We start from the raw sequence: 16,251 nt of genomic DNA, 5'->3' as shown, positions 1-16,251 counted from the left end.
CTTGGGCACTGCCAGGGGCAGCCACAGCTTCTCTGGGCACCCTCACAGGGAAGAATTCCTCCCTAATTTCTGCTCCTTCTGGAACTGGGGGCAAAGCACCATATGATATTTTTTTTCCCCCATGTAAGAACGTGTTTGGAACATTAAAGGATAGATATGCATGAAAAGTTTGCATTTTAAAACTTCCCTTTTGTATTTTTTGGCTTAAAGGAAACAGATTTAAACAGAAGGGAAATACTCCCATCAGCAAGGTTTAAAAATGAGGGGTAATTTTATGTAGCAGAGGATTGCAGATCTCTCTGCTGCTCCCCTGGCTCATAACAAATAATCTGATTTTTCTCTTTGGCTGCAGTGCAGGGCTGAGTCAGGGTCAGTGAGGGCAGAGTTGAGAAGGTGCTGGTCAGGAAATATTTTCTCTGAGTCAGAGGAAACCAATCTCCTCTCTTTTCTCTCTCCAGATGAGGGGTGTGCTGTCCAACTGCACCTTTAATTCCAGGGTTTATGATGTTTTTACAGGCAGCTGTGAGGAAAAAAAAAAAAAAAAGAAAAAAAACAAAAGACAAGGAATCATAGGCTAGGCAGAGAATGAACCTCAAGGTGACAAGCAAGAAAAAACAAATTATGGTCTCATTTACAGAGCAATTCCCTGAGCCACAGGAGAGTTTCAATGATTTGAGCCATAACAATTTGAGCTGAGTCACCAAAAACAAAATATAATTGAGTCAGATTGCAAGGAAGGAACTCCAGGCTGCTCACCATGCTCTGAGTCTGCTATTCAGTATTTTTAAAGGGCTGCCTGCTCAATTCATCAACACTGAAGGAGCTGAAAAATAATTCCCTGGAAGTTTTTACCAAGACAAATATCAGTTCTTAAATATTGAATTTTTTTAAAGCATATTTCAGAGGGGACATGTGGCACTGCTGATGGCAGGAGGGTGGGTTTTATCTCAGTTTATTAGAAAATATCCTTGGATTATAAAGTTTTGGACTATGTCCCTTGGAGAATAGAGCTGTTGGAATAATGAACCTGGAGAGGTGGATCAGCCAAACAGAACCTCCCCATAGTTCTGTGGTTAAAGTTTAACTGGGTACTGGATAAAAAGTGAGGCAAGTTTCTTATTATTTTATACAGGGTAAGAAATTCCCCTTTGTTCCTCAGAGCTTCAATCAAATCTTGACTGATTTCCACTAAGTTAATGAAGCATTTTGATTATTTACGAATAAATTTTTTTAAAATTGTATTTATATATTCCTATAAATAATGACCTCAAAGATTTCATCAAAATCTCAAGTAGTTTGAAAACTAAAATAAAAATCACAAGACTATAGAAATAAACCACATGGATTTCATATCTAATTACTGCTTAAAAATTTGGGTTCAAAAAAAAAAATCATAAAACCAGAAAAAATCTCGGTTCAATAAGACTGGATTGAAAATTAAGTATTTTACCAGGTATTTACTGCTCCTGAGAAATTCTTGGCTATTCCAAATAATCATAAAAAATTCAGGAATCTCTCCCTGTCATCACAGGACACAACAGGGAAGCTTCAGGACAAGAACTGCTCAGGCTGACTGAAGCAGATTGTGCCCTAAAGGTTCATTCAAAAGCTCTGGATGATCCAGGAGCAGGCCTTGAGTATAAAGTGGGATAATTACATTATAATTAATAGAAATAAAAGCAAATGGAATCTCTGTTACTTTAGACTGACAATAAATTATTAATTTATGTTCTAGGTTTCAGGCCAAAGGAAATGGGGACTGAGTTTATTTCAAATTCTTGAAATATGGTTCCGGTCTTTTCATTAAGCAATGAAGGTTATGTCTGAAATTGTGTTCTCTGGTCATTGTTTAGGTCAGCTGGGGATCAAAAAAAATGAATAAATTCCCTTGGTTTCTAGTCCACAATAGATTTTTTTCTAGGATTTCTCCCTGCACGTATCCACTGCTTCCCAGAAATGAAGCCCTGCTCAAAGTATTTGTTTCCTCCCTGACAAAAAACAAAAGGGAAGGAGCTATTCTCTGAAAATACGTGGAATTTAATTAGAAATTAGAGGTTTTAATTAGAAATTAGAGGTATTTCCTAGAAAATAACCTATTGACAGTAGACAGAACCTCCTCACACCACCGAGACCCAAGGCCAACGCCGAGTTTTCTGAAATTTGAAGGATGAAGAGATTTCCCAAAGGGATGGTTGGGCAATTTGAAGAGATAAGGAACATTTTACAACTTTATCATAACACAATAGATAGAGATTAGATGTAGATTGGCAGATTCCATCCTGGCTGTCAGGATTTGAAGAGGAAGAACTGTCCCAGGAGGAGTTGGGTGAATCCTGAGCCGGGATTTGGGAAGCGACGCTTTGGCAAGGCCCATAAATCATCCATGGACAATTCCAGCGGCCTTTGCCAGGCTGCTTTGGTTGTCACCATGACAACACCTTCTCCCCAGGGCAAAGTTCCATCCTTTTACATTTTTATTGCCACAGCTGTTTGCTTAAAGTTTACCAGAACGACTCGGCGCTCGGACAGCGCCGAGGAGGAATCACCCCCATGGTACGCGGGACTAAAGGGAACCAAATCCTCTGAGCTGGGGGGAAAATCCGGGGAAAGATGCCGTCCAGGAAGAAAACCTCCATGTTTGCCTCTGCTTTCTGTACCTGTGTGAGCTCCTTCGTGGTGATCTGCGTGGTGCTGGCCACCCCGCAGTGGGTGAGCAGCCAGGTTCGGTTCTCGCGCACCGGCTCCACCGTCACCGTCAGCCTCACCTACGGCCTCTTCCGTGGCACCTGTGAGCAGTTCGTGGATGCAGGACTCCAGGTGTCCAAAACCACCTTCCAAGGTAAGTGTTGGTACACCAGGAAGTGGATCAGAGCATCCCAGACCGGTTTGGGTTTGGAGGAAGCTTACATCCCATCCATTCCCACCCCTGCCATGGCAGGGACACATTCCACTGTCCCAGGGTGCTCCAAGCTGGCCTGGAGCACTTCCAGGGATCCAGGAGCAGCCACAGCTGCTCTGGGCACCTGTGCCAGTCTTTATATCTAATTTAAATCCATATCTCATATTTCAAAATCACTTAAACTATGAGATGCATACGTCCATCGGCAGCACAAGTAAGAAGATCTCAGCTTTGGGTTGGATACTGGGAAGGAATTGGAGTGGCCTTGGACACTTCCAGGCATCCAGGAGCAGCCACAACCTCCCTTGGAAACCCATTCCAGGGCATTTCCACCCTCAGAGGGAGGAATTCCTTCCCAGAATCCAACCCAAGCCCAAGATTTTCTTGCTCATACCACTGATGGACGCATCCATCTCACAATATTTTGAGTGAGAACAAGAATTGAAGTGGGGGATTTAAGTGGTATAAAATAACACCCCCAAAAAAGCACAGAAATCCAACAATAACAACTTACTACCTGTGATCGTGGCCTGCACCTTGGAACAAGGGAAAACAACACAAAATGGGAGCTTTCTGTAAAACTGACTTTGATTTTCGGAAGTTCAGTGAGGAACAGAAAAGCAACACTCATCAATTAACAAAGGGATTTACAAACCTAATTCACCTTCCACTTTCATGATGTTAATTTATTGCTTTGACTTTAAACATTTTGCTACTGAATTAGCACGGTTTTGATAGAGAAAGGTTTGAAGGCTGCTGTAGGAAAAAGAACAAAACATACAAAACAACACCCAAGGGTAGATAAATCTGAAAGCTGCTGCGAGGATCAAGGGTTTGCACTTATTTTATCTGCCTTGCTGCCTCATCAAGTTCAGAGCAATAATGCTGGTGACATATTGGAAAGGGAGAAAAGCCACCCAAGAAAAAAAAGCTACCAAAAATAGGAGCTGGTCAAGTAATTTTGACATATGAGATATGGATTTAAATTAGATATAAAGACTGGCACAGGGTACCCAGAGGAGCTGTGGCACCCCTGGATCCCTGGCAGTGCCCAAGGCCAGGCTGGACACTGGGGCTGGAGCAGCTGGGACAGTGGGAGGTGTCCCTGCCATGGCAGGGGTGGAATGGGTGGGATTTAAGGTTCCTTTGAACCCAAACCAATCTGGGATTTTAAGATTCTTTAAGAAATAATTTCATTTTTTGGTAGGCTGTTGTGAGATGTCCCAGCACAGCAGGTCTAAACCTCCAGCCTAATAAATGAGGCTCTTCCCCAGCCTAATTTATTCCTGAAGTTGCACCTGCAGAAACACCTGAATTCCCACGGTGGCAGAGCTGTGTTACACAAACCAGTCCCCACGTTTGACTGGATTCCATTTCATTCCCATTCTCACGAAACCCTGAGCACAGGAGCATTCCCAGCAAGAGGTGGAGCATGGATTGGCATTGTTACATAACAAGTACAAAATCCCAAATCATTCCATCTTGTTTTATTGCAGTCACAGCAGAATAACCCAAGTGATTTTTAGAGGAGTTAATAATGATAAATAAATAAAATCATTGGTATGTGGTTGTAGTTGGCTGAAGCCCCAAACCTTGAGCCAAGGGGGGAGTTCTGGCTGATTGGAATTGGGCTCTGTGGGAAAGGTGGAATCCTGCCCTGGGGATGGCAGGGGAGGTTCCAGGCTGGCTGCAGTCCAGGGATTGTGCCCTGCCTTTGTCTAAAGCAGCTCCCACAGCCCAGTCCCAGGGCCTGGGTGTTGCCACCAGATCGATTTTAATTAGAATTAATGAAATGAACTCACAGCACTCTGGTATCACTGAAGGGTTTCAGTTCTTTGCATGGTCTGCATTGGTGGGGTTGGGTTTTCCCTCACCAGATTGGGGGTTTGTGTTTATCATTTGGGTTTACCAACTCTCCCCATCAGTTATTTAGGGATGAACAAAATGAGCTTCTGGATTTGTGAGTTTCCTTGCACAGCTGCTGAAGGAAAGTGATGCTTTATCAATAATCTAAATTTGGGTTTTCCCACATCCCTCACTGGTTCTGTTGGGCAGCTATCCAGAAGGAGAAGAACTGACTTGAAATTAATTCTCAGGCTCTAGAACAAGCATGATTATCATGTTTTATGTTATTTGCTAAAGAAATCCTTCCCTAGGAGGGTGCTGGGCTGGCACAGGTGCCCAGAGCAGCTGTGGCTGCCCCTGGATCCCTGGCAGTGCCCAAGACCAGGTTGGACTTGGGGCTGGGAGTACCTGGGACAGTGGGAGGTGTCCCTGCCATGGCAGGGGTGGCACTGGGTGGGATTTGATGTCCCTTCCCACCCAAACCAGTCTGTTCAATCATTCCATTCCATATATAATTGAAATAGGAAAAATACTTCCTAGAATTCCATACATTCTCTCTTCATATCCAAATTCATTTATATTCCTGTCCTCCTAAGGCAGGAGATGCATTTCCTGTGCTGATATCCTTAAATAAATGGATTTCCAGTGCTATGGAGGAGCAAAGTGCTGAGCTTTCTCCATTCCAACATTTCAGACATCAACAAGAGGAGTTCTAAACATCCCTTAAAATCACAGCCTGATTTAAAAGCAGCTGTGCCCTGCCTGGGGGCTCTGCTGTGCACCCCACGTGCATTTCTCAAATGGCATTGTCATATTTGGGTGTGGGAAAAGAAGGACAGTCCCTGAAGGGTAAATCAAAGTCAAGAACTTGGGATTATTTTCAGCAATAGCCCAGGCTGTCTTTTATCAGTGGCCATTCAAAAGCAGATCATCAACAGCCTTCACAAAAAACCAACTTATTTCTCTAGGAACCACAACATTCAAAGACATTTCCAAGCATTAAGATGAAAGACAAAGAAATGTAATTTCTGGCAGTGCCCTGTGCATGGAGTGCCCAGCCAGGGTGGCTCTTTCCCAGCCTTAATAGAACAATAAATCACTGCAGCCACTCCCCAGGCTCTGAGGATGGCAGAATGCAAAAGTTATTTAATAACCAAACCCCTCAGAGCCTTCCTGAGCTATTTGAATGATTTGTCTTAGAGAGGAGCCAGCTAGGAGTAAAATGTCAGTCAGAGAAGGTTTGGGCACAGCTCTGACTGGTCCAAGTCCAACACCTGGAGGTTGAGCCAGGCTCAGGAAGAACCACACCCAGGGAGTCTGGAATTCAGGATTTATCCAACTGCTGGCAGCCAGCAGGGCCAACGACACCCAAGGAAGTATTTCCAAATTTACCACAGCGCAGAGGAATCATTTCACTTCCTAACTTAAATATATTCTAAAATACATTACAAAACTTAAATATATTCTAAAATACATGAAAAAAAGCTTGGAAATGGCTGGAATTCATTCGTGTTCTCACCAATTTCCAGGCATCTCCTGAAAAGGGGGAAGCTCTGTTGAACTCTCCTCTGGATTTTTTGTTTGTTTGGGCTTCTTTCAGTGATTAATTCCTGATGTGTCATGGGTGATTGCAGAGCTGTAAAAGCTGCTGGAAAGGCTGACAAAGCTCAGTGAAAGTCTGGGAAATCCTACCCAAACATGTAAGAATAAAGGATGAAAGCTGAAAGAAGTTGCAGGAAATTAAGGAGAAATCTGACCAAATTCTGTTTTCATTCTAAAATTGTTTCACACAGACCCAGAGGTTATCCAGCTGCACGTTACCACTCCAAATATTTGAGTTTCATCCCACTCAAATAGATCATCTGCAGGAGAATCCTTCTGTTTGCACAGACTGCTTTATTTAGGGATTTAAAAAAATCAGCTGCTGTGAAAAGAGCATTTTCTTTCAAGCCCTCAGCCTTGTGCTGTTGCAGACACAGCTACAACAGCTGGAGGCTGCCAAAATGCCACCCCCTAAAATGCAGCTCAGTCAGACATAAACAAGATCAATTAGGGGGTGCAAGAGGTGTAGCCAGGCAGTTCTGGAGATGTTCTGAGAGATGAAATTAAGTGAGGCTGCCAGAGGGAAATTACACAAGCCTGTCTGATTTGGCTCCAGACTTAATTTCTTCTTCAAGAAATAGATCACAAGTGATGGCCAGGCTGCTTCAGCCTGAGTGCAGGGTACAACCTGCTCACTTCATTGAGTGATATCCCCTGGATGCCCTGCTCCCCTTTTCTTCCAGGAAAATTGCTTAAATTTACAACTGATTTCCATAACACATCCTTACCTGCAAATGCCTGGAGCAGAAATTAACTTGCACTGCAGTATTAGATAAAATGTGCAAGGAATTCTCCTTTTCATTCCTTGCCAACAGCTCTTTTTATTATGCTTATTCCTCTTTATGGGGTTTTTACTCTTTTTTTTTTTTTTCCTGCTGTGATTTCTCCCAGTTATACACTAATGGCTCTGTTTTGGTCCATTTCTATATTGTGGTTCATGGTCCAATTCCAGCTCCAGGTGATGCAGTCCTATCCTCCCAAATTTTCTCTCCTCAATTCCCTGTTGTTTGCACTTTTTGGGGCTGAAGCTGCAGCAGTGTCCTTGGTTCTGGGCCTGGAAAAGGATTGTTCTGTGTGCCTGAGCTGTGAGGAGAACTTGCTGTCACTTTATATGGAGTTATAAAACTTTGTATAAACATATATAGTTCATATAAACTATATGAACATAGAAACTTCTTATAAACTATATATAGTATATAGAGTCCTACTACTGTAGTACTATATATAGTATATATAGTCTTAGTACTGTAGTATATAGTAAATAGTAAACAATCTTACTAATATATATATGGAGTATACAGACTATATATAGTATGTAAATATAACAAGTTCCGAGATATATACTAATGCAGTACAGAATCTGGAAAATATCAAAGTTAAAACTTAAGGCATCATTTGGTGCCCTTGAGTTTCGGGCCCAGAGGAATTGTGTTTTTCTGACCAAAACATGAAGACAGCTTGTTGGAATCTGTGTTATTGATGATCCCGAGATTGTAGAAGGTCTCTGAGCCCCGCTGCCAAAGCAGAAGCCATAATTGGTCTGTGCTGTTTCAAGGTTGTTTATTCTGTTTATCTCTAACATGTTCTGCTGCCCTGCCGCAGCTCTGTCCTGCAGGGCAGCGTGTGGGGCTCTGCCCTCAGTGGGATGGTACAAACATTAAATACCACAAACTACCTGTGCTGGATTTACAATAACGTGCCAATATCTGTCACCTACGTTGGACAGTGTGTCCCCAGCCTGAACCAACAGAAAAATGCCAACACCACAGTGAAACATGGAGGGCATGAAGAAGGAGAAAAAGGACAAGGCACACCCAATTTCCTCCATCTTGTCCCCTTTGGACCCCTCATCTAGAATCCTAAAATTTTACTTTTGCACCCGTGCCACACTTAATTATTACTGATATCAAACACTCAGAGCTGGTAATTCATCCTGTAAGATGGAAAACTCTTTTTCATGGACAGAGATCACAGCCAGTGTCTCTGGGGGCTCTGTCCAGGGGGGTTCCTGACCCCTGCCAGGGTCCCAGACCTGCCAGGGCAGCCAGAGGGATGCTCTGGGTTCCCACCACGGCTGACTATACTTTCTGTGGAGTTCAGAGTCCCACAGTAAAGCACCACAGGAGCTGAAAAGTAGCAAATCTGAAATCCCAAGGCTCACCCTGTGCTCTGTCCCCGCTGTGTTGCAGTCTCGGAGGCCCTGAGCAGCAGCAGGAGCAGCAGCCTGAACGTGGCCACCATCGTGGTGCTGGTGCTGGCCCTGCTGGGCTCCCTGCTCAGCTCTGCCTTCACCTGCACCAACGCTGTCAGCAACCCCTACCAGACCTTCCTGGGGCCCATCGGGGTCTACACCTGGAACTCCCTGTGTGGTGAGTGGCATTGCAATACTTATATCTATTATATTTATATGTATTCCTTATGTATATTATATAGATAGATTATTTATACATAGAAAACTATATTATTTATACATATAAAAATATTATTTATGTTATTGTATATTTTATATTATATGTATATGTTATTTATTAGATATAATTTTATATAAAATATATTATTTATATATAATAAATGTTTTATATATATAAATAATATATTATCTATATAAGTTATTTGTATATATAATTTATATTTATTTATATATATAATATAATAGATATAGATCATATACTATTAAACTATATACTATTATATACTATACGATACTATTATATACTAATATATACTATTATATTATATACTTATATATATACTATTATTTACATATAAAAATATATTACAATAGATATAGATCATATACTATTAAATTATATACTATTATATGCTATTATATTATATTATATTATATGCTATGCTATGATACATTATATTTATTATATTATAGTATAGTATAGTATATATATTATAGTATATTATATATAATATTATGTATTTAATATAATAGACTATTTATTATATATTCTATTATTATATAATATCTAGAATATATTCTATGTATTCTATTACTATATAATCTATATTATATAGAATATATATTTTATCTATTTTTAAAATATATAACATAATATTTATATATTCTGACATTAGGGAGCATTGAGCTGCAAGAAGAAACACCTGGAAATGTGTTCTCTCTGGACTTGGTTTTTAACTGTGCCTCCTGGCACACCTGAAAACCCTCTTTTAAACATGATTAAAATACATTCTATAGCAATAAAATAATATTTATATGGTAGTATTTATAGGGAGGCAGCAGTTCGGAGGAGTGAGCCATGACAATAATGATTTCCCTCTTTAAAAAATAAAAAATTAATGGGTGAAAATAAGTTTAAACTTATGAATCATTAAAAAAAAGGTGGAGCTGGTGAGTCATTAGAGCTGTGAGTCTCACACTCAGTCTCCAGAGGTTTAGGCGTTCCTCTGATAATGGGTTTGCACTGGAATAATTTCCTTTTAACACCTCTGATTACAGAGTATTTCAGCACGAGTATTTTGGCCTCCCAAAGCTCTTCAGGTAAACGTGTCCCCAGCAGCATCAGCCTGTCCTGGGGACAAAACCAGACCTTGGTGGGAAGGGAACAGTGCAGACAATCTCAATTATTACAAGTACAGGTGCAGGAGTGAAAATCACCCGTTTTTTAACACAGATGCTGAAACAGTTGTGAAGCACAGAAGGAAACGTGAGCAGAGCTTAATTAGACAATTATTCACTTCTGAGACAGGCAGATCATTGTCTCATCCCATGGGAAGGGTTTCCTGAACCTGCAAGCTCTGTCTGAAACGAAATGACCACGGGCTGGCCAAAATAAATATTGGGGAGAAAACAAATTCTTGTGTTGCCTGAGGGCTGGGGTTACTTTTAACAGCCCTGCAAGTGCTGAGACCTGGAAGATCATTTTGCTGTGGGTGCATTTTTATGGGACATCAGGCATTATCTAATGTGGGAGCTCATCCTGGTGGTTCCTAATTCTCCTACTGAATAAAAAGTGAAGCTGTTTCAGCGTGAGCTGAGCTCGGATGAGGCACCTGTGTGGCAAGAACATTTCTCTCCCTCTCAGGATTTTCATAGAGAGAAATGAAAGAGAAAACAATTTCTATTTCTGCTCCTTGTTTTTCCCATGTGGAATGTGTTTGGGGAATTGTTTACCTGGGGTGATTGCTTGGTTGGGTTCTGGTGAGGATTGTTTGAGCCTGATGGTCAATCCAACCCAATCCAATCCAATCCAATCCAATCCAATCCAATCCAACCCAATCCAATCCAATCCAATCCAATCCAATCCAATCCAATCCAATCCAACCCAACCCAATCCAACCCAACCCAATCCAACCCAACCCAATCCAATCCAATCCAATCCAACCCAATCCAATCCAACCCAACCCAATACAATACAATACAATCCGACCTGATCCAATCCAATCCAACCCAAACCAAACCAATCCAATCCAATCCAACCCAACCCAACCCAATCCAATCCAATCCAATCCAATCCAATCCAATCCAGTCCAATCCAATCCAATCCAATCCAATCCAACCCACCTGTGTCTGGGCTCTCAGAGAGGGTCACGAGTTGTGTTGGAGTTAGAGTCAGAGAAAGTAGTATGTAGTTTTAGTATATCCTCCTTTTATATAGTATATTAATGTATTTTAGCACAGTTATAATAAAGAAATCATTCAGCCTTCTGAACTGAGTCAGACATCCTCATTTCTTCCCATTGGGTTCACCTACATTTACAATAGTGCCTGGAGAGGAGGAATGGAACTGTTCCAGCAAAATCCAGAGATCACAGCTCTGTTGGCACGAGGAAAGCAGAGGTGCAACAGCAATATCCAGATAAATGTCAAAGCAGCTGAACTTTTACATTTGGGAGGCTGTAAGAAATAAACCCAGATCTAATAAGACATCACATTTTGGCTTACCCCAGACTCATCCAATAATTCCAGTTGTAAAGAACAGGAGGTCTCCAGTCTCAGCTCTCAGGCCACCCCTCAGCACAGACAAGGCTGCTCAGGGCTTTATCCAGCTGTGGTATTTATCCAGCTGTGACATTTTTCCAGCTGTGATATCTATGCAGCTGTGATATTTTATCCAGCTGTTTTGATTTTATCCAACTGTGAGACTGCCCATCCATGAATTTGGGCTCATATCAAACAGACATTTACAAATCACCAAGGGGGTGAATACACAATACTCATCAGCACTAAATTAAATGAAAAAAAAAGTGAATTAGATGGCCTTATCTAAGAATAATCAGCGAGAATTGAATAATTTTAGATTATAGCATTGCCTATATCAAAACACCTGTCAGAGACTATTGGGTGGGGCAAAAATTCTTTAAATGCCCCCATGGTTTAGTCATTGGTAATATTAGATAAATTGATTAAAATCCCTGGACTAGGACAAGGATTAATGCAGAATATAATAAATAATGTAATGTTAATGCAGAATATAATAAATAATGTAATGTAATATAATACAATACAATAAATACAATACAATAAATACAGTACAATATAATATAATATTAGATAAATTGATTAAAATCCCTGGACTAGGACAAGGATCAAAGCAGAATATAATAATTAATGTAATGTAATACAATAAATATAATATAATGTAATGTAATGTAATGTAATGTAATATAATATATATAATATAATATGTCACTACACAAATAGCACTACAGTTCCTCCTCTAAAATTTGTATTTCTGTTTCCCAGGCATCCTCATCCTCATAGCCATGATCCTTTTCCCTGTGAATGTGGAAGGGAACAGCCTGTCTGAAGAGCTGGCCCACAGCTGTTCCAGCTCCCTGCAGACACACCTTGGATCCACACACAGCTATGGATATTCCTACTGGATCATGCTGCTCATCCTTTTCATGAACATTGCTTCTCTCATCATCATCTATTTCTATGACCATGCCAGATACTCCAAGAAGAAAGAGCAGGAAAGACCCATAGAAAATGCACCAAAGGATGTTATTCTGTTTTAAGGACACCTTGGAAAAGGGAGGTTTGAAGGAAGAGGACTTTAGCGTGGACAGCAAATTCCATTTGCTCTGAACTGTGTGCACACTTCAGTTCCCAGGCTGTTTTGAGGACACAAAAGCCTGTTTTGGTTTCAGCTGCCTGCTGGCCCGAGCAGGAAGATCAAAGCCGTGGTTTTAGGGGTTGGGATTTGGGATCTCGAGGGACAGAGCACACCAGGATCCTTGGGATGAGGAGGAATGGTCACTGAGGTGCTGCTGCTCCATCTTCTCCCTGCTCTGCTCAGGGATCTCCTGCAGCTCTGGAGGCTCCTGGGCGTGGGAGCAAAACCCACAGGACACAGAGGTGGAGTCCCCATCCCTGGGGGGATTTGAAGCCTTGTGGAGGTGGCACTTGGGTTATCAATGCACAGAAAGAGCAGGAAAATCCTGCAGGAAAAGCACTGCCAAGAGCCAAGGGCAAAGCCACACCTCGGGCAGGTGTGCCCAGCCCCTCTCCACACGTCTCTGCCCGCACAAAGTCCCCAGCTGGGTTATCAGGGATGATTTCTGGCCCCTTTGCCCAGGCTGGGGAGTATTTAACTGCTCACAAAGGCTGCAGGACTGCCCAGGAGTGCAGCTCCCTTCTCCTTGCTCCCAGGGAATGAGCAGTGGGACCTTGGGACAGATCCAAAGTGCAAAATCCTGCTCAGAGCACGTGTTCAGCACTTCTGTCCCCTTGTCCCTCACCTCTGCAGCCAGCAGAGAATTTTTTATTCCTTTAAAAAGAAAAAAAAAAGCCTCCTTTTCCTTTCCAGTGTGATTTTTCAGTCACGTTCTGTTATCTGTCCTGTGATACAAGAAGTGCTCATGGAGATGAAAAAGCATTTTGAAGAGCGGATGAAGTGAATACACGAGGTGAATCCTCACTATTTATGTCACAAAAATAAAGTTTGGAGATGAAAGCAGCCAACACTTAGTGCAGCTGAGCTCCTTCAAAGGAACCAAAGCAGAGGGATTTCCCATCCCTCTTAAAAGGGTGCTGAGGGCAGAGCGAGAAATAAAATAAAAATAAAAGAGGGTTTCTAAGACTTGAGGTCAATAAAATCAGGGCTGATCTTTGTGTGCCTGGAAGTGCTGGGGAGGGCTTGGAAACGTTATGGTGGAGCCACACATTTGCCAGTTTTGCTTTGGCTGCAAAAATGTTCACAGTTTCAGCATTCATCTGTCAGTGTTGGGCCCAGCCAGCATCTGCCACATGCCACAGCTCTGCCCAGTGGGGCTTGGTGGAGGGATGGAGTCAGAATAATCCAGGAGGAGCGAGAATTCAGCAAGAATTCCAACTCTGGAGAGCTCAGAGGGGATTGCTGGAGTCAGAATAATGCAGGAGCTCAGAGGGGTCTGGTGGAGGGATGGAGTCAAAATAATCCATGAGGAGGAAGAATTCCAGCTCTGGAGAGCTCAGAGGTGTCTGGTAAAGGGATGGAGTCAGAATAATCCAGGAGGAACAAGAATTCAGCAAGAATTCCAGTTCTAGAAAGTTCAGAGGGGTCTGGTGAAAGGATGGAAAATCAGAATAATCCAGGAGGAGCAAGAATTCCAGCTCTGGAGAGCTCAGAGGAGTCTGGTGAAGGGATGGAGTCAGAATAATCCAGGAGGAGCGAGAATTTAGCAAAAATTCCAGCTCTGGAGAGCTCAGAGGGGTCTGGCGGAGGGATGGAGTCAGAATAATCCAGGAGGAACAAGAATTCCAGCTCTGGAGAGCTCAGAGGTGTCTGGTGAAGGGATGGAGTCAGAATAATCCAGGAGGAACAAGAATTCCAGCACTAGAGAGCTCAAAGGATCTGCTGGAGGGATGGAGTCAGAATAATCCAGGAGGAACAAGAATTCCAGTTCTAGAAAGTTCAAAGGGGTCTGGTGAAGGGATGGAAAATCAGAATAATCCAGGAGGAACAAGAATTCCAGCTCTGGAGAGCTCAGAGGGGTCTGGTGGAGGGATGGAGTCAGAATAAACCACGAGGAACAAGAATTCCAGTTCTGGAGAGCAGGAGCTTCCCCTTGCCTGGGAGTTTGTGCTGCATCTGAGCACAGGTTTGGGAAATCACACAAATCCTGGTTTTGGGGGCTGCTGGGAGCACGTGGCTCTGTTAAAACCAGACTGGAGGGCTCTGGTTTGCCTGCAGACACCAAAAGTCGCTGTGCAACAAATCTCACCTGCTTTGATGTGAGAGCAGATCAAAGGCACCACAACACTACAAAAACCTGATCCAAAAAGGAGCTCAAGCTGCAGCTGACAAAGCTGCCTCAGGAATCTTCCTCTGCATGTTTTATTTCAAACTGAGGGCAGAAATTCCCTTCCCAGCACAAAGAGCTGCTCAGGGGTGGAGCAGGAGGGATGGGGCCGAGGAGCATCCGCACATCCCTGCCCCAACCCCATCGATTTGGGGTGATAAACTGCAGAGTACAATATTAGCAGGCAGAATTTGAAATATGGAAAGTTTTCATTTTCAATTTGCTCCAAAAGCAGGCGCCCAAGACAAGCTCAAATTCAGAAGGTCTCTGTGAGTTGTTGGTAATTTCCCCTGAATTAGGGACCAACCAACCACAGCAGGAGGGAACACACAGAGCTGGCTCAGACTTTTCACCCTAAAATGCCACATTCAAAGGGAATTTCTGTGATATTAGGATGCATTTTGAGTTTCTGGTAAGAGCCATTGTGGTCAGCTCCATCCATTCATTGACTGCTTGCCCAGAGCCAGGCCAGTTCCTTTCTGAGCTCCTAAAACCTAATTAGGGATTTTATTGCTTCTTTTCTGCTAAGGTTGGGATTAAATGTGTGAGAAATTTTGGATTTAGATGCTTATTATGTTTTATCTATATTATAGTTTTAAAAACTGTGAGTTCTACAGTAGTTTTCTCTAATAAGTTAAACATGGAGCTGTGTCTCTTTTTTTATAAGGTCTTTTAAGGAAAACTGTTTAATTATGAAATTATACTTAAATTATTTTTGCTTTTAAGTCAATAAATAATTACCTGTGCCTTGCAATGTGGACTTTTAAAATCTAATTATATGATACAACTTAAAACTATGAAGAAGAAAGCGAAGAAGAAGGATTAGCTGCTGCTATAAAACTTCTATCTTGCTTTATATATACTACTATATTCTAAAGCTCTATATTCTCTTCTATGTGATATTACACAGTTCTATTCAAATTATACACTCATAATCTCAGTTTTGTCATTAAATTTTGGAAGCTTTTCTTAAGACTTCAGGTCAAATGCAGTGTTCTTTTGGAGGTCAGTGTCTGACAGCACAGAAAGTTTAAAATTCTCAATAACCAGGGTTCTAACACCTAATGCAGGCTTGGATTAGGCTGCACCCTTTTTTGTTTCTTCCCCTTCTTTTTTACCCTTTTTTCTCTTTTTTTTTACCTTACTTTTTTCCTCCTTTTCCCATTTTTTCTCCCTCCTTCATCCTGGAAGTGCACAACCCCTCTTGGTTCCTGGGAATTTTGAATTCCTGCTGTTCATCCCTGTCCTGGCTGGCTCCTGAGCAGCCTTTTCCTTTCAGGACATGGGGAATTCCAGAGTTTTCTTAATTTCTAATTTAATTTAGAGCAGGAGCTCCCAAATCCCAAATCCAGGCAGTTCCTGATAACTGAGTTTAATATCTCATTATCCAACCAGCCCCGGATGCTCCCAGGGATGGAATCCTGAATCCCCCACTTACCCCAGGGAATTATTGGCATTTCCAGGAATTAAGGAGTTTTCTGCTGGAGGAGCAGTTCCTGTGGTGCCCAAACCACACCAAAACAACCTCTTGGAAGAGAAGGGGCTGAAAAATTAGGAAATAAATCCCACCAAACAGCATTCCCTGGAATAACTCAGGACATGGAGTCAGCCCTTCTGCTCCTGTGCCTGGAAAGGGAATTTTGCTGGAC

The 16,251-nt window shown here is 42.0% G+C and overlaps 1 protein-coding gene across 2 annotated transcripts; it reads left to right on the top strand.

Moving 5' to 3' along the window:
* The first annotated feature begins 2,499 nt into the window (after positions 1 to 2,499).
* On the top strand, positions 2,500 to 15,577 carry CLRN3 (clarin 3). Of its 2 annotated transcripts, none has more exons than XM_030276616.4 (3): positions 2,500 to 2,839; positions 8,536 to 8,715; positions 12,063 to 15,577. In XM_030276616.4, the coding sequence occupies exons 1-3, from the start codon at positions 2,611 to 2,613 to the stop codon at positions 12,335 to 12,337; spliced, it is 684 nt and encodes a 227-aa protein (XP_030132476.4). In that variant the 5' UTR covers positions 2,500 to 2,610; the 3' UTR covers positions 12,338 to 15,577. The 2 variants fall into 2 exon arrangements, with proteins under 2 accessions (XP_030132476.4, XP_072787458.1); XM_072931357.1 differs by lacking the exon at positions 12,063 to 15,577 and adding an exon at positions 9,816 to 10,689.
* Positions 15,578 to 16,251: the final 674 nt, after the last annotated feature.

The sequence above is a fragment of the Taeniopygia guttata genome, chromosome 6 (assembly GCF_048771995.1).
Source record: "Taeniopygia guttata chromosome 6, bTaeGut7.mat, whole genome shotgun sequence".
NCBI lineage: Eukaryota > Metazoa > Chordata > Aves > Passeriformes > Estrildidae > Taeniopygia > Taeniopygia guttata.
Note: the sequence above shows the minus strand (reverse complement) of the source record. Positions and strands in the feature narration are given on the sequence as shown.

Bases quoted from the DNA above. Each gene is read 5' to 3' on its own strand.
- CLRN3 (XM_030276616.4), top strand. From the start codon at position 2,611: ATGCCGTCCAGGAAGAAAACCTCCATGTTTGCCTCTGCTTTCTGTACC. The intron at 2,840-8,535 runs GTAAGTGTTGGT...GCTGTGTTGCAG, and splicing joins GTCCAAAACCACCTTCCAAG to TCTCGGAGGCCCTGAGCAGC. The intron at 8,716-12,062 runs GTGAGTGGCATT...TCTGTTTCCCAG, and splicing joins CACCTGGAACTCCCTGTGTG to GCATCCTCATCCTCATAGCC.